The sequence below is a fragment of the Liolophura sinensis genome, chromosome 6 (genome assembly GCF_032854445.1).
Source record: "Liolophura sinensis isolate JHLJ2023 chromosome 6, CUHK_Ljap_v2, whole genome shotgun sequence".
In the NCBI taxonomy this organism is placed as follows: domain Eukaryota; kingdom Metazoa; phylum Mollusca; class Polyplacophora; order Chitonida; family Chitonidae; genus Liolophura; species Liolophura sinensis.
Genome location: NC_088300.1, coordinates 75409158 through 75435422, shown reverse-complemented (window position 1 = coordinate 75435422; position 26265 = coordinate 75409158). Strand labels below are relative to the sequence as shown.

Genomic DNA, 26265 nt, shown 5'->3' with positions numbered 1-26265 from the left:
AAGGCTTGTCCTATTTGCAACTGACTATAGTAGAATCTGATGGTTCAATACCATGAATCGCACCAGTTTAATACCTGTAACATGCACATACACACACTGAATTTATGTATTTCACGATTCACTTAGACGTCAAGACAGCACCTGGCTAAATCATATTTGATTCTGCACAAATGGCTGGTGTGAATTGAGGCAGACATCTTGAGAATTTTATCCAATCAAACACATTGCTATTAGATTGCGCAGCCCAATCTGCATTTGCAGTCTACTTAACCTGTAAATGACATAGCAGGCTTACTCTAACAGTTCAAGCAGTAGAAGAAATATCCTTCCAGTATGTCCAATTTCTGAGAAAGCTATCACTTGGACCTTCATTGCTGAAGTCCACAACTTTTCTCTGCCACTGGTTACTGCTCTGACCATAATACGCAAAATAACTTTGACGTTAGAAAGATAGAGTAAACGTGATGTCACCTTGCCTTCGATAAAGGAAACGCACTGAAGATGTGTCGAGACGAAGTTTCACTAAACTTTTACTGCCTTGAAAAAAATCTCAAAAAATATTTAATGCCAGTTTAAGATACTTTGAATGGTAGTCTTTCAGTGGACATAAACATTAGTCAGGTGCTGTCTTTCACTTTAAAATGTAGTGTGTTCAGCAGACTCTAAATGATGACAAAGCGCTATACAGAAATTAGAGGTGATGCATACCTGGGTACATGGTCATCTCCCATCACGCCCAGCCAACGAGGTGTAAAGAGCTGCTCATACTCCTCCAGGGTGTGCTTCATTGTCTCCAGAGGCCCAAGCGATTCTGTGCATATCAACATACGCAATCAATATCAATACCATAATGTCATAATCAGCTATGAAAATTTTCAAATAATAGTTAAAATAGTTGTATAACATCAGTTTAAGTAACTACATGTAGTACACAGCAGAGCTTTCACACGATGCACTGTGTGACAACCGCACTGTACAGGTTATTAAACACACCTGGATACATCTTGCAGCCTACTGATACAGCAGAAGCAACTAGTCACACATGACAGCAACGCTAATACCATGTACTGTATCACTGTGTCCACATTGCTGTGTGCTGCAATCTGGGTTAATCCTGCATGGCCGCTTACCTGTGGTACTGTAAACGGAAACTGCCCAACCACACTCAACAGTTACTGAATGGTAGTAAATGCTGGCTGTATCCAGGATCTTTCTGAGCAGTGCCACAAAGTTCAGAGCCAATCAGTAGATTGAGCCCAGTGCTTGGCTATGTACTTGTACTGCATGATTTAATTATACACAGGATGTTGTTCATAATTATTCAATGATGCTATGCCATACCTGTTTCATCACAATCAAGATATGGGTCCACCATGACTGACAGATGCTAAGGAAAAAAACTTCCATCACTTTTGAACATATCTGCTAAAATGTAGACATTTTATATGTTCATATAACCACTGAAGGTCACATCAGGTAACCAATAAAACACACATACATGTAGATATACCAACACATCATAACTTCTCTCACAGTGTTTTATATATTTTTTTATTTATTTACTTATTTGATTGTTGTGTAATGCCATACCCAAGAATTTATACGACAGCAGTCAGTTTTATGGACAGAGGAAATCAGACTAACCAGGGTAAACTATACTGACATTTGGCAACGTTATGACAAAGGTTACCACATGTGACATACAGACTTGTACACCATATTGGTGGAGGAAAGTGGCCTCAACGAAGGTAACACATTGCAATCAGCCTTACATACATGTTTAAAAGTTACGGTCACCAAAGCCTCACAAACAATGAAAGTTGGGGAATCTACAGGTTTCTTGTCAAACACAGCCTTTATTTGGCTTTGTATACTGGCCAGGAGTTTGTTCTTCTGGACAACTGTGTTACAGAAAGGATACACCTGAAGTTCATGGTATCCACAGGCTGACACCAAGGGGAGATCTGTCTGTTCAGGGGAATCTGTGGATGACAGCAGGTATATTGTACAGGTATTTATTTATTTGATTGTTTCTATATAATGCCATACTCAATAAGTTTTCACTCATATAATGGCAGTTAGTTTTATGGGTGGAGGAAACCTGATCCACCAAGCTAAGTTACTGATGAAATTTACCATATGATATACAGGTATGCACCCAAAACTGGTGGAATACAGGTGGTCTTCTATATTAAGTTATGCAAACAGCCACATGAGCTTATTGTCACCTAGGCCCCATAAACAGTGAGAGATGGTGAATCTACAAATTCCCTGTTCAATGCCAGGTGTGAACCCGACTATCCTAGCAACAGAAAGGCAAGTGTCACAGTGTATTTGTAGCACTGCTGCATAAAAACTAGTTCTAGAAATGTACAATTCACACAATGAATGACAGGATAAGTGTAGTTGAATAAAATCTGTGAATTAATACATGTTAAATATACGTATTTGATTGTTGTTTGATGCCACACTCAAAATTACATATTAAAGTGTATGTATGAGGAGAGTATAAATGAGAATGATGGGGTATATCTATACTGGTCCCCATGGTAGCTGAAAGTGATGCCAACATTTACTGTCATGCCCATCATAAAACAACCAATGATTTACATGCGGATAAACCACCTTTCACACAATTTTTATGCCCACAGGTATAATCTTGACAGTGATAGAAACTCACAATTTTGGCTTGTTTCTTGTTGGCATCTTTCAGACCAGGTATACGAGGAGGAAGGTCCTTCCCCTTGTCACCTTTGGCCTTCTTCCCAGTGCCTGCTGCTGCCTCATCTGATAAATAAAACAGAAATATCCATCCCAATGACCAACTATCACACAGTAAGAAAGTATCAGGAAAGACAACAATGGATGTTGCGATACAAACTATTTAAAGTAAAAGAATGCTAAAATATGAAGTAAGGTTTGTCATACAGACAACCAAAAACTATGTGTAAAAATACTGTCATTTATTTTTTCAGATTTTTTGACGAGTGTTGAATGGCATTCAAATATTTGAATACTATGGTGGGTTTTATGAGCCATACTGACGGTATCAGGAATTCTTTTTTTCCTGATGTTCACAGAAGAAAGGAATTTTTAAGAACATTATTTCCGTAATTTCTCACTCATGGGTAAATAGAGTTACTCCAACATTCAGTGTCATGATTAGAGTTAGAAAAACATCACGTGACATCAGAGTTTCTAAACTCTGATAGTATGGTCCATAAAGCCCACCTTAGAATTCAAATGTTTGAACGCCATTATCCCTTTCACAAAAATCTAAAATATAAAATAAAATGGAAGTATATTTATGCATACTTTTATGTGATCTATTTAGTGATGCCTACTTCGATTTTTAGAGGCCTCTTCCTTTAAGCTTTTCTGCGGCATGAAATATATACAATTTATACATGTAACAGTAAACACTCTTTAGCTAATGTAACTGAAGTGTTCTCAAACACAAGGGGATATAGGGGATATTTTCCATAAAAATATTCAGGCATGTTTGAATGTTAGCAAAGCATTTTGGAATTGTGTATCATTTGTGGCAAAACATCTCTATGAATTCTTCCATACACCTGACATTAGTAACAATATAGGAAAGTAGTTTATATGATGTCAAATTGTACAATATAGATGTTTATCTAACCTTCCGGAGTTACTGGACTACAGCCCAGGGAATTGTGTTAAATTATCAAGCTAAAGGAAAACAGGTGAAATGGGGTGTAGCGGAAAGAATAAAAGCAATGGTCATGTTACGTACTTCATGCTTTTATATTATTATCATGCTGCTGATGTGCTAAAATTCTCACTTGTACCTAGCATGGCAATTCTCTTGTGGCACGACATACCTATGACCTCTACATGATGCCTGTGGTAGAAGAACTGCAGTGAAAAGTCCCTGGACAAGGAGGAGATGCTATCTGACTGCAGTATCTGTAAAGCTTCCAGGGGCATCTCCAGTAGATCGGGGTCAGCCAATACAATTAGACACTCCTGACTTGGGGGAGTGTCCTTAGGGGTATCATTTGAGGTTGTGGTCGCAGTCTGGGGTCTGACAGTACATGAAAAACATTGGCTAATGGACTTTAAGGTGATAAATAACAAAGTATGTGACAAATGGGTTAAATTACTACCACTCAAAACAATAACCTTCTATTTACTAAATGTTTCCCCAACTTACATACCATCAGACTCAAATAAGTAGATTTCAAAAGATTGACTCAAAAACAACCAAACTCAAAACAAATTTCAGACGTCAATTTAGAATAGGAATTACGGTGAAGTATGGATAAGCACAACTATATCCATGAAAACTATCAAAGCTTTTTCTCAGTCACTGACACAATACAGGTATATGTGTATTAGTAACTGAGGCAGCGTCCTGAATGGCATTGTTTATCTATAAGTTTATCATGTTATTACTCAGTTCTCACAATGCTATGAACACATTTTCTAATACAGGAAAATCTAGCACATTTCAATGGAAGTTTTTTAACTGCCAGCTGAAGCCAATGCACAGTTGTGCCCCCTCACCTGAGAAAGGAATCAAGGGTGGTGAGAACAGGTCGTAAGTAGCTTTCCATCTCACCCACCAGCTGTAGGAACTCCTCATGGAGATCATTCTCTTCTCCCACAGACGCTGCTGAAGGGGTCTGCAGAACAAAAATTGTACCCTGATTATATGTGGGTTAAGTTGTTCTACGGTAACTGGACACCACAAATTGCTGATACCACCTGAACATATCGTGGTGAATATCTGACAGTCAGTGTTTCCAGATGTGTCAGCTCCACAGTATTTTACTGATCATTACCTGTATGCCAACACCAAGTATCATTTTCATGTACATTATTTCATCACGAAGCAATCTGTACTCTGAATAAAGTACATATTGATTATCAAAATGTAATTTTTTTATCTGCTAACATGTGCATGTTAAATTTCCATCGCATGCCACACAATACTGATTTGTATCTAGTAGAAAATGTATTGCATGAACTAATAAAATGACAGTGTATGCAGTATGCAGTTGTCATCTCCTGTGGAAATAATCCTTAAACCCAAAGCATCTTCCATAAACCTCCATTATCCACACCCGCCCTCAGGTGAGCTACCATCGAGCGACATGAGGTGGAGGGGTGTGGATTACCCTGGTGTCTTGCTTCATGCTATCATCCAGGTTCTCCAGCATCTTCTGTCTCTGAGCCTGCTGAGAGCGTACATACTCCTGCTGGAGCAGCCACTGCTGGCAGCTGTGTTTGTAAGTGCGGAACCTTTCCAGTAGATCCTCTAGGTAGTCAGGGGTTAGTCTCCACTGAGGTGATGCGCGCACGGGATAGGCCTGAAAACAGTCAGGACAGGATAAGGCTACAAACATATACTGGAGCGCACAAAAGCTCTTGCTGCTTTGACTGTGGTTTGAAGTCAACAAATTTGATAACTGTCAGATAACTGCTTTTGTAGACTCATTACAGTAAATATGAGTGAAAACTTTATCTGACCTTGTACTGCAGTTTTCTTATTGTCTCCTTTTCCCCCGGCACTAGGCATAGCTTTGTCCATCAGAGCCCCATACAGCTTTTTCCTGCAACATGAATTCATCTATTTATTTGATTGGTGTTTTACACTGTAGTCAAGAATATTTCATTTGTACAACAACGGCCAGCATTATGGTGAGAGGAAACTTCTCCAACATGAACATGAAACTATGTATATACACATATATGTATACAAAGATCTATATTTTCCAACAATCATAAAAGTATTACAATGTTGTGCACGATATTCAGCATTTAAAATGGCTTTTCTCCAACATCATAAGTTAACCAAGACCTTTTCCCACAAAACATTTAGTATAAACGCCAAAAGTTGACTCCACTATCACTTCAAATGTAACAATTTTAATATTTCTTTTTTTACCAGTAAAATATAATAAACAAATTCCTGTCTTGCTCTGATTTTAAGAAAATGAGGAAAGATTTGACAATTTTCAAGAAGCTGTGTCACTCACAAAAGGTTTTTTCTATGGCTACAATCAAATTTGAAGGTAAACTTACTTATCTGGTGAATGTACTAAGACAAAGAAGTTAAAGTTGGAGGGGAATTCCCTTAGGAAGTCTACATGGGTTGGCAGGACAGTCAGCTGTTTCCAAGCCTTTGAACACAATGAAACATTATATCAGGGTACATTGTTCAAACATGTGTAATTAACCATGATGAGGTATCTTGTCTGATGAGGACAAATAAATGCATATACAAGGAATATACAACAAACCAAACTCAATAATATCATATTATTATTTTATGTTATCAGGGAAATTTTGCACTTGTTCCGAATCATTTTATATTTTTACTACAGTACAATGGTAGCAATCAAGAGTTTTGGCTATTCAGTGTATATGTATGTTTCAAGCATACTGAAGTCTGCTACCTCATATATTCTACAGCATAGTCAGAGCATACCTGCCAGTCCTGTTCTAAGGTTGCCTCCACCGTCATTGCCACATTGCTCTCTCCTGTGTTACGGGTGATGTCTGAGGCCATCAGCCCTGCTCTCTGGTGCAGCAAGGCTGCCAGTCTGGAGGACGTGGGGTCTGGCTGTGATTTGTACAGGACATTTTCCAGGTACTGGGCAGCTTCACAACTCTGGGAGGAGACATGCAGAAATAACAAATGTGACAGATACACAAAGCTTCACAGCCCTGGGGAGAGGCACGCAGAAATACACAATGTGACACATACATTAAGCATCACAGTTTTGATGAGGGAAATACAGAAGTACAGTATGTGACACAAACACAAAGCGTCACAGTTTTGGTGAGGGAAATACAGAAATATAGCATGTGACACATACATTAAGCATCACAGTTTTGATGAGGGAAATACAGAAGTACAGCATGTGGCACAAACACGAAGGGTCACAGTTTTGGTGAGGGAAATACAGAAATATAGCATGTGACACATACATTAAGCATCACAGTTTTGATGAGGGAAATACAGAAGTACAGCATGTGACACAAACAAGAAGCGTCACAGTTTTGGTGAGGGAAATACAGAAATATAGCATGTGACACAAACAAGAAGTGTCATAGTTCTGGTGAGGGAAATACAGAAATACAGCATGTGACACATACATGAAGCATCACAGTTTTGATGAGGGAAATACAGAATAGAGCATGTGACACAAACACGAAGTGTCATAGTTCTGGTGAGGGAAATACAGAAATACAGCATGTGACATATACATGAAGCATCATGTATAAAGCATGTGACACAAACACGAAGCACCATAGTTCTGGTGAGGGAAATACAGAAATACAGCATGTGACACATACATGAAGCATCACAGTTTTGATGAGGGAAATACAGAATAGAGCATGTGGCACAAACACGAAGTGTCATAGTTCTGGTGAGGGAAATACAGAAATACAGCATGTGACATATACATGAAGCATCATGTATAAAGCATGTGACACAAACACGAAGCACCATAGTTCTGGTGAGGGAAATACAGAAATACAGCATGTTACACATACATGAAGCATCACAGTTTTGATGAGGGAAATACAGAATAGAGCATGTGACACAAACACGAAGTGTCATAGTTCTGGTGAGGGAAATACAGAAATACAGCATGTGACATATACATAAAGCATCATGTATACAGCATGTGACACAAACACGAAGTGTCATAGTTCTGGTGAGGGAAATACAGAAATACAACATGTGACACATACATGAAGCATCACAGTTTTGGTGAGGGAAATACAGAAATACAGGATGTGACAAATGATACCACATGCAGATCCATCACACAGAGAACAACACAGACACTTACCTGATAGAGAGCAAGGTATTGTGAGGCAGTGGCCATGTCATATTGACCAAAACACTCGACCAGCTCCAGAGCAGCTTTACTTGCAACATCCTGCAGGATAAAAAGCAGACAGAATTTGAGTAATTAATGTCATATGTCATATCTAAGCCCTTGTCTAATCGTGTTCTGTTATGTTCAAAATGCTGCTGTCAGTAATTAGAGTGGAAAGTTATAAAGATCACTGTAACAACTATGACTTGCCAAATACAAGCCACATGCACGTACATGTATACAAAAACAACCCAACAAAAGACAGGATATAAGCTTTAACAGAGCAACCTTGCTCACCATCTTACCTTGAATCCTTTGGCTAGAGCCAGATTTAATCCCTGTGACAAGCACTCTGTGGCCTGCTGAAGATAAAATCTGCTCTCTTTGTGTTTGTCCTGAAACCATCCAAATCAAAGGTTAAAGGTGAACAGTCTAACCTGAAGAAAGTAATACGTGAAAACAAAAACAAACAAAAAACACACATCCATTTTATCACACTTCATGTTCAAATGTCTTACACTGACTGTGACAGGTGAATGGTTGGGGTGTCTGCCTTGCAGGATTAACATCTTGGTTCAATTCCAGACAGGGTCATCCAGAGGGTTTGGCTACTTCCTTGCATACATACAGCATTTTGCATGAAGATATAATTGTCCAGTACTTCATGCTCATCCAGACTCATCATACTGTAACACGGCGGTTGTCTTGTCTATTGTCTTGGAACTCCACTCCAAAGAGGCAACACTATAAATATGACAGTACTTGAATAGTACTACTACTACTACAAGGAAACAGGTGTCGTGAAATAACCAGAGTAATATTGAAGGTTACATTGAACATCATGCAGACATACAACACAAAAGTACATTATAGCTGATACAACATGTATATAAGATCAGCCTCGTGAGTTTGAATATTTAAATGTACAAAAAAAAAATAGAGCTTACTACTACAGCTGTAATATGACTTGGACACACTGGTTCTTTAGGCTTCTGGTTCTTCCCATCCTCAGGATCCCCTTCAGCCTCAGCACCCCCTTCAGTCTCAGCACCCCCTTCAGTCTCAGTACCCTCTTCAAGGGCCTCTTCAACCTTCAGTAACTCCTTGGGGAAAAACAGTATCATACAAATACAGTTCAGAGGCCTTTATTTATATATCTGATTGTTGTACATTGAAGTGCTCAATCATTTTTCACTTACATGACATGGTCAGGTTTATGGGTAGGGGAAACAGAAGTGTCAGGCACATGAAAACCTCCAGGCTTACAGTCATATAGCTAAAACAGCAAGGCCTCATTGATCAATGACCTGACAGTTGCAGCAAGCCAGCGCAGGCCCTACAAGGTTGTTCAGAGGTTTCAGGATTTCTTTTATTTTGAAGTTACACTACAGTAAATGTCTTGTCTAAATCTGAAAAAAACTAATAGAAATTCACTAAGGCACACCAATAAAAGCACCTGCAAATCCATTTTGGCTCAATCTCTCATGTATCATGAATAACTCCCTGCAATTACAGCACCTGTATCCACATGTAAAACTTCATCAGGTGTTACAGGAAATCCATGAACAGGCACATGCAGAACCTAGTCATCTTGTCATCTTATTGTAAGCTAATGGACTGTGATACATTTTCTGATCACAGAAATCATAGATTTCCTCAGTGTTTTCTAGAACTATACTTAGTGAAGTGTATGGTTCGGTTTCAACAGTTTCACATTCATCGATATTACATACTTGTCAAAACAAACAGACTTTGTCTTCACTATTAACCACCTAAAGCATTCCAAATAAATTATGGGATAAATAGGATATGCAATTCGTGACCCTTTATATCAAATTTATTACCCTTGTGATGTAATTTTAATTCATTCCTTGCCAAAGGCTCAGAACAAATGAAAATTACACCACTCGCTTAATAAAATTAATATAACGGATCACTCCCTGTACAGTCTATAAAGTTTGTGAGAACAAGGAGAAATCATAAGTAAGTACGTACCAGGTCCCTGACGAGCCACTGTGAGGGTGGATCAGGGTGTTTCTGTAGAGAGAGTAGCCTCAAGCACCGGCCTATGTAACACAGACTCTGTAAATACAGGTTACACTGTATCAAGACCCAGATCTTCTCATTCTATCAATCAAGGCATATCTCGCAGCATGGTCTTACATTCTGATATTTCTACAATATTGTGAAGTTTTTTTTCTTCGTTTCTGTATTTAATTTTTTTTTTTTGATGGGTAATTTATTCATCTAAGCTAACCTCAGTTTCACATTTAGTTCCACTATATTATATCTATTCACTGAAATTTTGGGTTGAGTATCGTGGTATGAATTAACACAGAAACCTGCAGACAATGTCTCACCGATGCTTTCAGATGAGGTGTGTGTCTGGACAAATTATGAGAGTTGATCAACTGGAGAAGGCAACCATCCGCTATCACTCTGAAAAAGGAACATGACACTACTATTGGCTATCATGTAAGAGAGACACACACACACAACATGCATACTCCAGGGGCTACTAAATAGGAACAATCATGACAATATCCCTGGGCTACTTTTGCTGAAAACATGATGCAATATCACTGGGAGTAATAATATTAAGTTTCCTTTCAGAATAGTTTACATTCATATTAATGATGATTAGCATTTCTCAAAGAAAATTGTTAACCCTTTCAAAATTTTAAAATGTTCACTTTTTAAAATGATCATTACTATCAATACACATTTTTAATATAGAATAACATAAGCATCGCATAAGAATCGATAATAAATGACATCCAACATCAGAACATATTCACAATTGTACTTAAATAGTTTCAAACAAACATGGCTGGCTGAGCAGCTAAAATCCCCATGCCCCTTACTTTCCGATCTCTGACCATTCCCTTTCCATTTGAGTGTAGTCAGGAGTTGCTCTAACAAGATCCTCCACCATCTGTAACAAAAACAAATTGTATTAAATACACTAAAACTAGACAGTTATCTTTTAAGTTATATAAGGACAATCAATCTAAGGATAACTGAATTTATACAAGAGAGATCAGAAATGAGAAAAAACGGTGGCAACACAGGGAAAACCATTGGCGACCATGTTGGGCAAAGCTGCTGTTAAAGCCAGCATGACCTGGACCACACAATGACAACATTTTCTACAGTTATATGTACACTAGTGATTTTAGGAAATATTGATGCAATTTGACAAAAATATTCTTGCCCCTCCTACACTAAAGAAAATAACTGAACACAAAACACACACATGTATGCCAATACCAACCACCGTGTGTACTGCTACAATTTCTTTGGTTGTGATATGAATACCATAGGCATATGTGGTGAAACATTAACATGAATACCATAGGCATATGTGGTGAAACATTAACATGAATACCATAGGCATATGTGATGAAATATTAACATGAATACCATGGGCATATGTGGTGAAACTTTAACATGAATACCATGGGCATATGTGGTGAAACTTTAACATGAATACCATGGGCATATGTGGTGAAACTTTAACATGAATACCATAGGCATATGTGGTGAAACATTAACATGAATACCATAGGCATATGTGGTGAAACATTAACATGAATACCATAGGCATATGTGGTGAAACATTAACATGAATACCATAGGCATATGTGGTGAAACATTAACATGAATACCATGGGCATATGTGGTGAAACTTTAACATGAATACCATAGGCATATGTGGTGAAACTTTAACATGAATACCATAGGCATATGTGGTGAAACTTTAACATGAATACCATAGGCATATGTGGTGAAACATTAACATGAATACCATGGGCATATGTGGTGAAACATTAACATGAATACTTCAATAATGTTCATAATCCATCAAACGTTCAACATAATTCTTCTTTAGGACATATATTTGGGACAGAGATTAGTAGCAGTGAGAGCTACAAATTACATGTACATCTCTTTCATTTTTTTTTTTTTTTTTCAGAAAATTAGACATGAAAATGTTGTTCATTAGATGGACTAACATTCTGAGAAAAGAGAAAATGTGCATTCCTGTTACAGGTACATGTGTACTGGCCAACACGAGCAGGCTGGATGATCCAACATATTTGAAGAATTTAGGTATTTTTAGGTACTTTTTATTACAAAGTATATCATGAAAGTAGGGTAGAAGTCTTACTCTGAGCACTGATCCTTTGCGCTGGTCGTCCAGTATTTTGGTGCGCTCCTCTGCAACAAGGAGGGTGTAGATGTCTAACATGACTTCCCCACATCTTTGCTGGTTATATGCCAGCTCTCGCTGAATGGGCAGGCTAATAGAGCGCAGCTGAAGATAGACAAGATACAACATAGAAATGAGACAGACAATGGAGATGTAAGGTGTTGATGTCTAACATGACTTCCCCACATCTCTGCTGGTTATATGCCAGCTCTCACTGAATGGGCAGGCTAATAGAGCGCCGCTGAGGATAGACAAGATACAACATAGAAATGACAGAAACAACAGAGATCCACACACAGCATAACAAAAAAAAGAGGCTTACTAATTAATTTCATTTGAGATTTAAGGTGAATGAAGACAATTTCAGGAAGCAGTCCACAAAATCAATCTCAGATAGTCTATGCCCATTACTTAATTTAGTGATTCTGTCCAGTTAGATAGCATACCTCTGCTACAGAAGACAGGGACTGAGCTTCATAAAATACCTCTTCGGATATCGCCACCAAGTCTTTTAAAACAGCAAGAGCCTTCGATTGAAAAGAAGATAAGGAATTAATCACATTTCTTCATGTTGGCTTTGAATGAATTTCAAATACATGTTCTATAAATTGTGTACCCTGGAACACCATAAAAAACCTTCACACTATCTGATCAGCTCTAAGAAAGTTTATTGACAAGTAAGATTTTAATAACAATTTAAGTTAACACTGTGCATACATGTAGGCCTATGAGGTTGGATTTTCTGATATTATCCCACATTATCAGTCAAGTGTATTATTCAGTTTAAGGAGTTTCTTTATAATGTGGTCAACTTTACAAGAAAATACAAAAGTGCACCTTAAAAAGCATTCACGGACACCACAGATGCTTTGTATCAGCTTTCATTTTGAAGTTTTAAGTGTGGAACAAGTAACCAGATATGCCTTGTGTAACACACCACATCTGTTTGCATGGTTACCTGGAGATAATAGGTGTGTTGTATTTCTGTTTCCATGGCAGCCTTTGCCATCCTCTGCAGTACAGCAGCATGTTCCAGCATCATTGGCATGGCGTCCCTTCTGCGTCCCAGACCAAGCAGTTTCTCTGTCGCATTCTCAAATTTCTGTACAAACGACAAGCAGGATTTCATCTGACTTTCTTCAATGTTAAATTTCATGGAAAATAAAATTAGAACACCATCACGACAGAGGAATGACATATCAATACAATTCTGTGACTTTAATAAGAGAAAACTGACATATTTTACATAAATTCTGTCACCACTGTAATATTCCGTGCCTATAACAGTTGAATATACTACAGGAAGTTTGTGAAATTTTGGACAGACTTCCCTGACTGATTGAACTGTTGAGGTCCCAGTAGTGTCACTTACCTGACAAGCAGAGAGCAAAGCCTTCATAACCTTTGGGATGTTAATATCCTTGTGCTCTTCTAACGTAATTGTGGTTTGGATAGAGGCCAGTCTAGGAATGCATAAAGACAACACAGATTGTCATTACAGCTGCACTTAAAAGGTGATATATCTGCATACATTCTGGCTCCTGCTCAGTTCACAGGGTTCCCACCTGTGAAAGACAATGCAGTCTAACATTCCTCCAAAAATTTTAACACTAAAAGTAATGGTGAGCGAAGTGTGTTCAAATTGACAACCTATATACAGCTGCCGTCCTCAAGACGGACGCTGGGGCGGTCCAATTTTGCTAATAAAATTGGAGGGGTCGGGTTGTGCTGTCAGAAAGTATATTTTCTTCAAGACTTGACAGCTCCCATTTTCTGAGGACAAAGGTGGCATCAAACAACAATCATCTGGGTATCATATCTGGAGAAGCATAACTTGGGCAGCGATACGTTTTTTCAACGTCCTCTTTTTTTGTAACACCTCCAAAGTGACAAATTGGTGGCATTACAAGCAAGCGATGGGAGTGAGCAGTTTGTGCTCATTGATGGCAGACATCTCCTGTAATGCAGGATTCAGTCGGTGGTACACAACCCACTGTCTCCGCGCCACTGCAGCCACTGTTCTGATCTATGCTGGTGTTGGAATACATGTGATAATGTCCATAACTGGCCAATGGAAAGAGTCCAGCCTGAGGAGTTGCATACAGCTAGAGACCGGCTGAAGCAGTGTTTTACACTCAACTGTTGTTTCCTCTCAGTCATTGTATGCCCCTATCTACTGTCACCCAGACACAAAGTGTGAGAGTTGAGGAAGTTGTAGGCCTGAGTCTGCTGAAATCAGCTCCACATGGTCATCAAATTCTCAGGAACACGACCATCTCACAAACCACCTTCCATTTAAGCTTCAACCGAATCTATAAGTTTCTCCACGAAATAATTGTTCACCTCTGACAGTTTTCTTATCAGTTTGACTTAAAATCATCATTCCTCGATCATTGCAAAGCTGTTATGTTTAAATTTTGAGCTCGCACTGACACAAAGAGGTGCTGGCAGGAAATGTGCAGTTATTGGTTAATAACTGTCATGTGCCTCCTTCTGCTTGGATGATTTATTTCCCACCCATTCTACTGGCATGGACTTGAACAAAATCTTATTAACACAATCTGTATTGTTGCATATTAAGGAAAAGGAGAGAGCAGTTGTTTTCGGTGTTATTTTTCCCTCCTAATGGCTCTATTATGTCATAGTGGTATGTTAGGCTAGAAATAAAACATAGTTTGCCATGCTCAAATCACCAAGATGATGCAAGGTATTTTTTAAGGACTTTCAAGGCTTGGAGACCCTTTCAACAAAGTTACTTTCCTGGATTTCATGAAGTACAGCAGAGTTGAAAATGTTTCTATTGCAACAGAACATCACCGTCCAGATTTAACTCTTCAATCATATAATTTGAAGAATGGAGAATGAAATTTGCTTTACATGTATGTTATGTCTTTGGATAGCATTTAAAGCATCAAGATGTGATAATAAGGTTTGGCTATTTATATTCAGGGGATCAACACAGTGATATTTACATACATATACAACATGCTAATGAGTTAAAGCAAAAATAACATCAGAAGCACAAATATCCCAAATAAGTCACTGGCATCATGTAGTACACATCCTGTGTTTCAGATCAGGAAGAATAGTGATATGGATAAATTACAAATTAACACAGTTTGAAATACTGACTTGGCTTCCATCTTGGCTAAAATGTGACCAATGGCTGCAGCTCTGTTGGGTTTTTCTTCTGACATGTCCAGGAAAACATTCATCACCCTCACAAGTAATGCCCGAGCCTACAACAACACAAACAAGTCTGCATCCAAACAACACTCCTAGGCTAATTCTGTTATGTTGTAATTAAACTGTGGTCACATAATAAATCTGATATGAAAATCTGACATATCTCTCTACTTGTACCTTGTAATGTATGAAGACAGATTAGAGGTTCATCAAGCACTTAAGAATTATGCTTATTTACAATTTACATCATCACTTCTACTTCAGTCTTCTGAAATTATTTATCATTTTGTTTCATGCTTTGACACAATATGTTTAATACTTCAGAATGTTTTTCCAATCAATTCTGCATCAGAATTCCAAATGATAAAATACTACAAGGCACAAGAACAAATACAACATTCAGTGGTCAAACATATACATGTGCATGTGTATGGAAACTACTGTCTCACCTTCCTTTTCCTGCCCCTGTCCTTGGTGTTAGCCAGGATGGCTTCCACCATTGTCAGCACTGTGTCACACCAGAACTCCTCATCTCCCTTGTGTACATCCTACAAGTTCAACAGAATCAGACACATCAAAACTACTGAGAGCTGAGAGCGTTACATATAGATCCATAAATCCAGTGACCTTGAAATAATAGGACAAGTAAACAAAAAATGGTCATGTTTTTCTACATAACTAGGTGCTGCTGTGGCAAAAGTAGGAAGAAAATTGTTTAAATAATTCAAGAGGTATGTGTTTCCATGTCTGTAAAGGAATACACATTAAAAAGGTCACAATGACCTTGAAAAAATAACCAAGGTCAAAAAAATAAAAAATAAAAAGGGTTTTTCCAAATGTCTAACTCAGTATACATAGGTGTCAGTTTGGTAATCCTGGGTACAATTCCTAAGGAGATTGACAAAGATATGAACACAGAGACAGACTGATACCAGCCACTAGAACAATACCCATGGGTCAATTTTAGCAGAGGGGTAAATCACTGTTAAAACAGATAAATATTAAAAATACCTTACCTGAGCCAAAGCACAGAGTGAGTTGGCCTGATTGTACTGACACTCAATCACAGACAGCCTGGCCAGCAGTAGAGCAGTTCTCCCCTGCAGTGCACTGTCTTCAAACGCCTGGAACAAAAACCAATAGATCAACATCACAAGCAACTATGAAATACACCCCTCAATTCAACATACAGAACAGTTCAGATTAATTCACTGCAGATTCTCAAGGTCACAGATAATATGGTTGTCAAGTAAGAATCTCAACCTATAATTAAGCACATCCCCTTGGGTCGTGGGTTTGGTGTGTGTGCGTGTCCCAGAAGTAAACATCGTAAATGACCTAAAGTTTCACCCTGAGACTTGGAAAGTTTATCCCAGAACTCATTGCGTTGATTGTGGTTGTTACTGACTGAGCATGACGGGAGAGCATCAGGGATGGTCAGGGAATTAATTGGACAGTTCAAGAATGTAATAAACAAGCTTCACTGAGTAGTTAGTCTATGCCCCTACCACCAACAGATCATGTTTTCCTCAGTTTTAATCATAATGATTTTCGTACATGCACTTCGCAACAGGTTAATTGTTTTATTATCGTTATTTAGTGATAAATGGAAATTTGGAAGAAAACTGTGGAGACTAAGCATGACTACCCAGTACCTTTATGAATGTGGAGTGTCATGTCAAATATCTGTTTTCAAACTGCAGGGCTCTACATATGCAAAGTTGTAGCAGAATTTAGGGTGTTGCTCACAAACTAGGCCCACCAGCAGACGAGATGAAGTCACCACTTCAGTTAAACATTTCTTGTTCATTCTGGTGTAATCTGAAGACTGTCAACTTCTGCCCATATGTAACCTAAACATGAATACTTAATTTACTTAATACTTAATCAAGTCCCCTCAGATGAAATTTTAGTCATACAGTTTGGTTTTACCTGCATGTAGACACAAGCCACTTACAATCACAGAACTCGAAATTTCTACATGTCTACCCATCTACAACGCGATTTTTCCTGGCGAAAGGCAAACAACTATCTTAGTTGTCGTTGGCGACACATAAATCAGGTCTGGACAAAACTGTACACAGAGAATCATAAAACATTTTGTTATAAGGCCAGTGACAGTATTGTGTGAACTCCTAATGTGATAACAACTCAAACAAATCCTTTACCGAAAACTTGTAAAAGTAAATCATCATAGTTTTCAGAAACCTCGTGAGGAGTATGTTTTCTGTGCTTAGTAGGAGGTTCCCGATATAAAAACACAGGAAAAGGAACTCTTCTGGAATAGGAGGTAAAGGAACAGTAAAGAAACAAAATGTGCATGTAGACTGACATACTAAATTTTAATTACACAGACACAGGAAATTTGTTTTTAGCTGAAATACATTTGTACACATATTCGTTCCATAATGAGGGATCTCAGTAGACATCTTTTCACCAGATAACAGAGTGAGGTGACTTTCACGTAGGCCTCACTTGAATATAATCTGTTCAGCTGCAGCGTACATTGTGCATGTACATTCCTTGTTTGGCATGGTCATGCTTTTTCAGAGAGTGTTTGGATTTAAAGGTTTGTAACAGACACTGCCTGTCTTAAAACTTTCTTCGATTTCGTTCATGGGTATATTTGGTATATTTAGAGATCTACATGTAGGCCTAATAGTTGGAGGACCTGCACACCTCAATGTCAGTGACTTGAGGATTAGAGCTACTAAGTGCTGTGCAGGGTAATAAAATGAGCTCTCTTCTATCATCTTGCCACTAACTCAGATGTGCGAAAAGTAAAAAGGACAGTAACTCACATGCGAAACTTTATGTCATTTACCTTATTCTGGAGTACCAGTACAGCATAAAGTAGCAATAAAATAAATAAATAAATATAAATGAGCCTTTAAGTTGAGATTAAGCACTTTAGACATTTACATAACATCTTAAAAACACAAAAAAAATTGACTTCAGGCATTAATTAGAAGATCTTTTTCATTTGACTGGACAGCAATTATTTGAGACAAGACTCACCACAGCTTCTGAGTAAGTCTCACTCAGGTACTCTCTGGCCTTCTGGTACATTCCCTGACAAATATAAAACATAGATAAAACATAGATTTCTTTACATGTATCATTTTCAAATAGCTATTTTCTGTGCTGTCAACAGTTTTACTACGCGCCATGTGATGACTTTAGAAGATCAATCACAGTAGGATTTGCCTAATTCTTTTATGTGCTGACGTAAGGGCGGTGTATGATCAGATTACCTGGTTCAACAAGATCTCTCCAATATCGGCCCAGATCTCCCGCACCAACAGGTTGCCCAACACCTTGCCCAAATGAGAATTTTCATCACCCTGAAAAAACAGTGAAAATATTAACATTGCTATCAGAAGTTTGGAATAAAGAATCCAAGACATGCATAAACCTAAGTACAAGAACAAGCAACACATTCTTTTACTTCTCAAGCATCTCACAGACTATGAAATCCTCAGAATACCAAGAATCAGGCTTAAAATTAAAAAAAAACATACATCCACTTGAGTTTGAAAAGGCACCTTATGTGGCACAAACTATTTGTGAGGTATAAGGGGTTTTGTCATGACGTACTTACCTTAAGCCCTGCACTGCCCACCTGACTGCCCTCCATAACGGATGTGGACTTTGACCCTTTACATTTCAAACTGGTTTTGGACTGCAGACCTTCCACTTTCCTTTCTGAAGCCAGTTTCTCCAGAGACTGTTTCATGTGAAGCTCCTCTCTGGCAAACTGAGACTGACGCTCCTTCCACATCGCTACCCTCTGCCGCGATCTACAACATGGGTATATCAGTGAACAAAACTGACGTGGATGTCTCTGAAAACACAGCTCAATAAAATGTTTGTAACAGTCTTATACCTGCATATACTGATCACATTTACCATCAATCCACAGTTCATTATTTGCTGAGCAAACAGCGAGGTCAATAGAAATCAATTGCCATATTCATAACTCCCCAGTATACCGACACATACATTGTACATGTAGCAAAGGGTTATCTAATATCTTAGAAAGAGCTGCTGAAATGCCACAGCATAAGACAGACACGATATCAGTACAGCTTCTCATGCACACATATCATCTGGACATGGGAAAATGATGATCACTCACTCTGCCTGGTCTTCCTCAGTGATAGAGATACCACCTGCTGACTTCTGGTGAAAGTTTGCGGCTGTCTTCAAATTCAACTCCTGGCAAATCTCCATTGCTCTGTATGAACACACAAAAACAGGTCCCAGTTTTTGTGTATCTTTACAATCACAATTTCGCAGAAAAAGCCATTTACAAGTTACATATATTCGTCATCTCTGTAACATAAGGGCTAATCAGTGACATTTTGATCACAACCCAGACAAGGCTTTGTGAAACAAGGGCTAATCAGTGACATTTTGATCACAACCCAGACAAGGCTTTGTGAAACAAGGGTTAATCAGTGACATTTTGATCACAACCCAGACAAGGCTTTGTGAAACAAGGGTTAATCAGTGACATTTTGATCACAACCCAGACAAGGCTTTGTGAAACAAGGGTTAATCAGTGACATTTTGATCACAACCCAGACAAGGCTTTGTGAAACAAGGGTTAATCAGTGACATTTTAATCACAACCCAGACAAGGCTTTGTGAAACAAGGGCTAATCAGTGACATTTTGATCACAACCCAGACAAGGCTTTGTGAAACAAGGGCTAATCAGTGACATTTTGATCACAACCCAGACAAGGCTTTGTGAAACAAGGGCTAATCAGTGACATTTTGATCGCAATCCAGACAAGATTTTCTAGTGCACACCTAAACATGTCTTACCTTAGATGAACCAACATGTTGAGGGGTTTACTCTTTAGCAAGTCTTTAGACAGCAGCTCTATGAAGGTGAGGATAGGCAGTGTCAGGTGGTTATAGCCCACCTGCCTCAGCTGTTTGATCAGGCTGTCCAGGTAGTATAAGGTGAGGAGCTAGGGGAGATAGCACAGTCTTTTTGAATAGTCAATATACTGTGTGATATTAATCCGTTTTACATGCCCTTCATACTCACACGATAGAAACTGAAAGTTTTAGAATGTATTAAACAACATATACACCTTTTTGTACAAACATATCTTCCTCTTCAATGCAAATGTTAAGTTTTGATTTCATACATTAATCTGTACCATGACAAATTACATGCCCAGGATAATGAAATGTCATCACCTGAAAATTTACAAAGTTCTTCAGTGAGCATGCTTTTCTCAACAAATAATTTACATGGACAATTTACATCTTAAGTTGTTCAGATGTTGTTGGCAATAGATTTATGAGTAATGATAAGACAGATCCAAATTGTTGATGTGATGTGCTCGTGAAAATATGCTGTTGTTCTTACAGGTTTTTTTATGCTTGTCGAATTTATCCCAGTTGACTCCATACTTTCATGTTTAAAGGCCTCTAATATCTGTAATAGGACATATATGTACCAAGTTATTAAAACTTATTAAATGAGGCGAGATACATGTGTAATCATGATATGCTTCAAAAGCAGTTCAATAATCAGAGAAGAGTTGTGGACCAAACTGATATACCAATATTATACACAATTTCTTCCATTACAAGCTTACACAATACCATTAGACATTTGTGAACAATGATCAAAACATACATACGGTTCAATATTGACATTTCATTCTTCATACAGAATTCGAATATTAACATTTAACATTACAGCTGAGAAGATTTCTTTTCCTTTCTATTCTTTTAAGCATTCATAGAAACCCTTAATTGTCCATGAAGTATTTAAGATTATAGCTTATGACGCTGTGACTTAGACTTATGGTTGTTGTATCTCACCTCATCTGGTATCTCATACACAGACCAGTCCTCCAAATTAGCAGGAACCACATCCACTGGTACCTTCCTCTTAGGCTTATCTTTCGGTGCCTAAACCACAACATAAGGGTATTAGGTTGTGCTGAGTGGACACCAGCGCGCACACACAACATTACTGAGTATATGTAACACCTAAACCATGGTCTGAATTATATCATTCAGAAAGTTCTTCAGTAATGTGTGAAAAACATAACTGAAAGACTGCAGAACGCCATCATTAAGTATGTTGCCATAGAAACTACACTGAATAAACATAGGAAAAGGTATACTAAACATGTATGCCAATCATTCCCAAGTTGATATTATCTGAGGACCAATTCCCATTAAATCATGTGTCATGAGGAAAAGAAGAGCTAACAAAGCACAGTACTGACCATGGTGTTTCCATTTCAAAGAAAGACATCATAAGCATGCCATTCACAGGGATTGTTCTCATATGGCTACTCACCATGTTAGACAGACTTACAAAGGATTATTATTATAACTGATTATCCCAGTTCATTTTGTCTCAAGTTATCCAGACAATTCACAGCATCTCTGCCCTCGGTAACACTGCTCTCAACATTATTGCCTGCACTATGCACACGGATAAAACTTGCTCTTGAATACCATAGCTTGTACCCTTTCTTATCTATCACTGAAGAACAAAAATATGTTCCATAGTAAGACTATAATATTTCAACTACACTTTTGGGGGGGGGGGGGGGGAGAATTACCTCTTTTTCTTTGGGATCTTTCTTCTTCCCTTTGTTAGCACTGTTTTTCCCTGCAGGCTCTTCTGGTTGGTTCTTAGCAATCTCTTTAGCCACAGGTCCTGATGAAGTAATTGCCAACTGATTGTCAGAGAAAGAAAACAAAACAGACTACAATGAACAACACAGGAAAAGGTCAGGTGTACCAGTTTGGGTGGAATAGTTGATAGAGCATCATAATCAAGAGATAAAATTCAGCAAGCTTGGTACTACATTGTTTGTCAATCAGCATAAGAGGTATATGCCAAATACAGTCAGCCCATTGTCAGTATAATGTGACTGAGTCAGACATTGTGTCTGGTGTCTTCATAATGAAATTACAGTAAGGCAGCAATGGAAATATTGTCTGAAAGCACCATTAAACCCCAATCAAACGAACAACTAACCATAGTCAGGTGGCACTAACATAGCCAGAAAAACAACCATGACAGAGAACAAAAGCTATGCAATGGTCGTGGGTTTCCCCTGTGTACTGCCTGGTTTCCTCTCACCATAATGCTGGCCTCCATAGCATAAGTGAAATATTCTTGAGTACAGTGTAAAACACCAATCAAATAATAAAATAAAATAAAAGTTTTTCACATGAAGATATGATGTCTGGACTGAGACTGAATAACAAAAAGCAGTGAACCAGCTCTTCAGTGTCATCACATTACTCATAATGTAACAATGAAGGTTATTAGACGTCCAGGTAAACCACTAAAACAGAAAACTGTAAGACCTATCACTGTCAACAAAGTAAAATGTTATACTTAGAAACAAGCTCTATATAAACCAGGACCTCCCTGACTGGTTCGTTTTCAAAATAATAGACGTATACAGAGCACTGCAGGGTCTAAGCAAAGATGACAGACAGAGGTAGACAGAGGCTGACAAAGGTAGCTGCACAGTTGACTGCCACAAGGCAGACTACCACCAAAAGGTATCTGCACTCCTTTCGGATGAGAGCACTTATGAAAGATGACCCTACCAATCGTTTCAAGACCAATTATTGAAAAACTTAATCAGCTGATGAAAGCAGATTGTACAGATTTTAAATTAAAGAAAAAGTTATATCCGTCTGCAGCACACCCACAATCTTTTTACTGTCTGCCCAAAATCCATAAAGCTAATGTACCAGTTGTACACTGTATCAGTAATACTGAACATCACATAAGAAACTCCAAAGACTCTGTTACAATAATATGTGATGCTAAACTTGGATCTGAAGACCCTTTAGTATCTTTTGATGTGGTCAATCTATTTACCAGTATTGTTGTGAGTAAAGCTGGAGATGTTGTCCGTGCTACATTAAGTCAAGATGATACCTTAGCTTCTCGGACCAAACTTTCTCCACGACAGATTTGTGAATTACTGATATTATGTCTGTATATGTCTGATGTATTTCTCATACAATAGAGATCTGTATCAACAGAAACATGGTTGTGCTATGGGATCTCCCATATCACCAGTAGTGGCAAATCTTTACATGGAATCATTCGAACGGCATGCTCTTCGTACATTTTGTGACACATGTCTAACACATTGATTCAGATATGTCGATGACAATTGGGTTAAGATTAAATGACTAGCTTCCCCAGCCTTTTCTCCTTTCTTAATAACTTGGAGAGCAATATAAAATTCATTATGGAAGAGATGGCAGAGGGCAACTTCCGTTTTTTGACACTTTAATATTGGTCAAGGAAAAAATTTGGCTTGATGTTACAGTGTACTGCAAATCAACACACAAGGACCTGTACCTTGATTTCCATTCACACCATCTCTTCACCAGAAACTGGTTAAATCAGAATCCTACAGAACAGGGCGAAAATTATCCCAACCAAAAACCTGGGCTTGGAAAGAAGAAAACAATCACACAAAAAACACCCTGTACTGCCGAAGGTATCAAAGCTGGACAATTCACCAGGCCTTCAAAGTAAACACCTCCTTTCTGCCCTAACCATTCCACAATCACCTAGCAGCATTACAGAAACATTGTCAAACGTACAGGGCTTATATGAGACATTAAGAAGAATTCTCAATCAGCACTCCATTAGAATAGGTGTTAAACCTAAACACAAACTCAAAACCTCACTTGTTCATCTTGAAGATAAACCAGTAAAAAAAAAGAGAATGGCATAGTGCATGGCATAGTATGTTGTGATCCATCTTGAAACGAAATGTACACTGGAGATGAAACTGTGTGAAACAACATATGAAACCCTCATCTAATGGCAATGATTCCGCAGTATTCCCAAACCTTTGTGAATATGGTCACACCTTCTCCAATAAAAATGTCAAAGTCCTTAACAAAAAGCCTAGGTGGTTTGAATGAGGAGTTAAAGAGGCCATTCTAGTCCGTGCTGCAAACCCCACTCTCAATCACAAAAGTGGTTTGACTTATCCCACATTTGGGATTCTGCACTGAAAAACATAAGAAAGACTTTAGTGTAAGTAAACATGGGTGTTTGTTTGGAGATGCTCAGTTACACATGTTTGTCCTTTTTTTTTTGACAGTGGGTTGTTCTACCAGCCTTAAAGTAAGCTTTGGTATTGTCGCATTAAATTGTCCTCAAGCTATTCATGCAAAATTATTTGAAACGGAACCAGTTAAGTAGGTCCTGGTGAGTACATACCTTGCTCCTAGGTATAACAATTTACTCTGTTGAAGGTGATAGGTTATCACCGCAACGTCAGTGTCAAGTATACTATTTTCCAATAGACCAGTCTTGCAGTTTTCTATTTTATGGTTAATAACATCTTAGTGAGTGCAGTCAACGAGGAACACATTTATCAATGCATACAGGACCATGTGTCGGAACACAGCATTGAGCAATGTGTTGGAGGACATAGGTTTCACGAGAGCTTGAAAAATACTTGGTTTGTAAATGTATAAATCTCTTTTCTAAATAAAGATTTACAGACAACAAAAAAACTGAGGCACAAATCATATCGTTCTTACCTGCCAAAGCCTCATCAGATAGCCATGAGCCAACAAACAGCTTTCTTTGTGACCTTGTGACCCTTGGCCGTGAATTTCAGCCAGTAGGACATGAACGTAAATGAGGGCATCAAGCTGTCGAACATCTGATATGTCATCAATACTCACTGGCTCTTGGGCTGGGGCAAGTCCTGATCAAAATGCAAACATTTAGATCAGCTAAAAGAGTACAAGTGAAAATGGAATTTGATGTGATGGACATAACATTAATACACTTAGCCTCTCATCAGATGTATGCCTATTTTCAAATACTCATTTAGTAACAGATCTGGAATAAAATATACTGTATAGAATATGTGAATGTGCAGTTTGGGTGAAAGTACTGTAAAACAAAGACAATTCCTCTTACTACACTACAATGTTTTCTGACTGTTACAGATAATATTTCATAAAAATTCAATCATTACCAATACCATAGTAATGCCATGGTAATTCAATAACACTCCGCGCAGCGTAAGTGGATCTACACCTGGCAATACTTATCCGTAATACAACAAGTTTTTATGAACTGACCAATGACAGCCTTCTTTGCAACTGGTATGTAGTCTGCCTCATTTATTCCATTCCCTTCCTTCACATCTTTCTGGCTCTCTGATTTGTCAGGTTCCTGGGTGGGTGTTTTCTGGCCTGATGATGGGCCGGCCTTCCCCTTGGTCTTTTTTTTATCTTTCTTGTTCACTAGAGTTGTTGACACATGACCATTTAGTTATCAGATAACAAACATGCAATTTAAAAAAAAAAAAAGAAAAAAATCACAGAACTGTACTGTACAAATCCAGATTCAATTCCACTCACAAAGAATATGAAACATGACAAAACGATTCAAATCAGAGGACTATGCATTCGATCTTAAATATGAACTAATTACAAATTACTTCTAGAACAGCTAGGTTGATTTTACACAACAGCATATTATATCATCAAAAGATTAGCATAGCTAAGTTTAGATATTAGAGAGAAATGAGACTTCCAGTTTCCATGTGGAACCACATCTACTATCACCAAGAAAAGAATATTAATCACCCAAGGTTAAATTTAGTTACCTACACACTCTTGTGAATGGAAACCTGGGCTCAATTTCAAAAAGCAACTTTCAACTTAAGTCAAACCTCAACAAAATACATGGCTAATTGTTCATGAGCTGAAACTTCTTTGTCTTCTTAATTTTAACTCATTCATTTTACAAAGAGAATTTAAATCATTTCAAATACTGACTTATTGAAAACTGTCTGTGTGAAACTGGCTGCAGTATTCTGCAGTAAATCAGCAGAGCTGCTAGCATTAGCCAGATTGGAATCTCAGGAGTGAGATTCAGGAAGGACCATGAATAATCTGGTATTTCCACTGCAAGTTCAATCATCTACTGGGAAAATCCACCAAAC

General features: G+C 38.1%; 1 protein-coding gene across 1 annotated transcript in view; it reads right to left on the bottom strand.

Moving 5' to 3' along the window:
• Positions 1-26265, bottom strand: part of LOC135467562 (cilia- and flagella-associated protein 46-like) — a 56467-nt gene that overhangs the window by 2916 nt on the left and 27286 nt on the right. The window contains 33 exon segments of the mRNA XM_064745335.1: positions 709-811; positions 1342-1377; positions 1922-1982; positions 2681-2787; positions 3849-4051; positions 4534-4652; positions 5148-5339; positions 5507-5582; positions 6055-6152; positions 6461-6643; positions 7836-7925; positions 8171-8260; positions 8813-8968; positions 9861-9947; positions 10226-10304; positions 10730-10800; positions 12037-12183; positions 12525-12605; positions 13037-13180; positions 13451-13541; positions 15211-15317; positions 15714-15812; positions 16281-16388; positions 18283-18336; positions 18519-18608; positions 18866-19064; positions 19403-19501; positions 20096-20244; positions 20652-20720; positions 21113-21202; positions 21868-21984; positions 24845-25014; positions 25397-25561. Coding sequence (XP_064601405.1) covers positions 709-811; positions 1342-1377; positions 1922-1982; positions 2681-2787; positions 3849-4051; positions 4534-4652; positions 5148-5339; positions 5507-5582; positions 6055-6152; positions 6461-6643; positions 7836-7925; positions 8171-8260; positions 8813-8968; positions 9861-9947; positions 10226-10304; positions 10730-10800; positions 12037-12183; positions 12525-12605; positions 13037-13180; positions 13451-13541; positions 15211-15317; positions 15714-15812; positions 16281-16388; positions 18283-18336; positions 18519-18608; positions 18866-19064; positions 19403-19501; positions 20096-20244; positions 20652-20720; positions 21113-21202; positions 21868-21984; positions 24845-25014; positions 25397-25561 — 3730 coding nt within the window.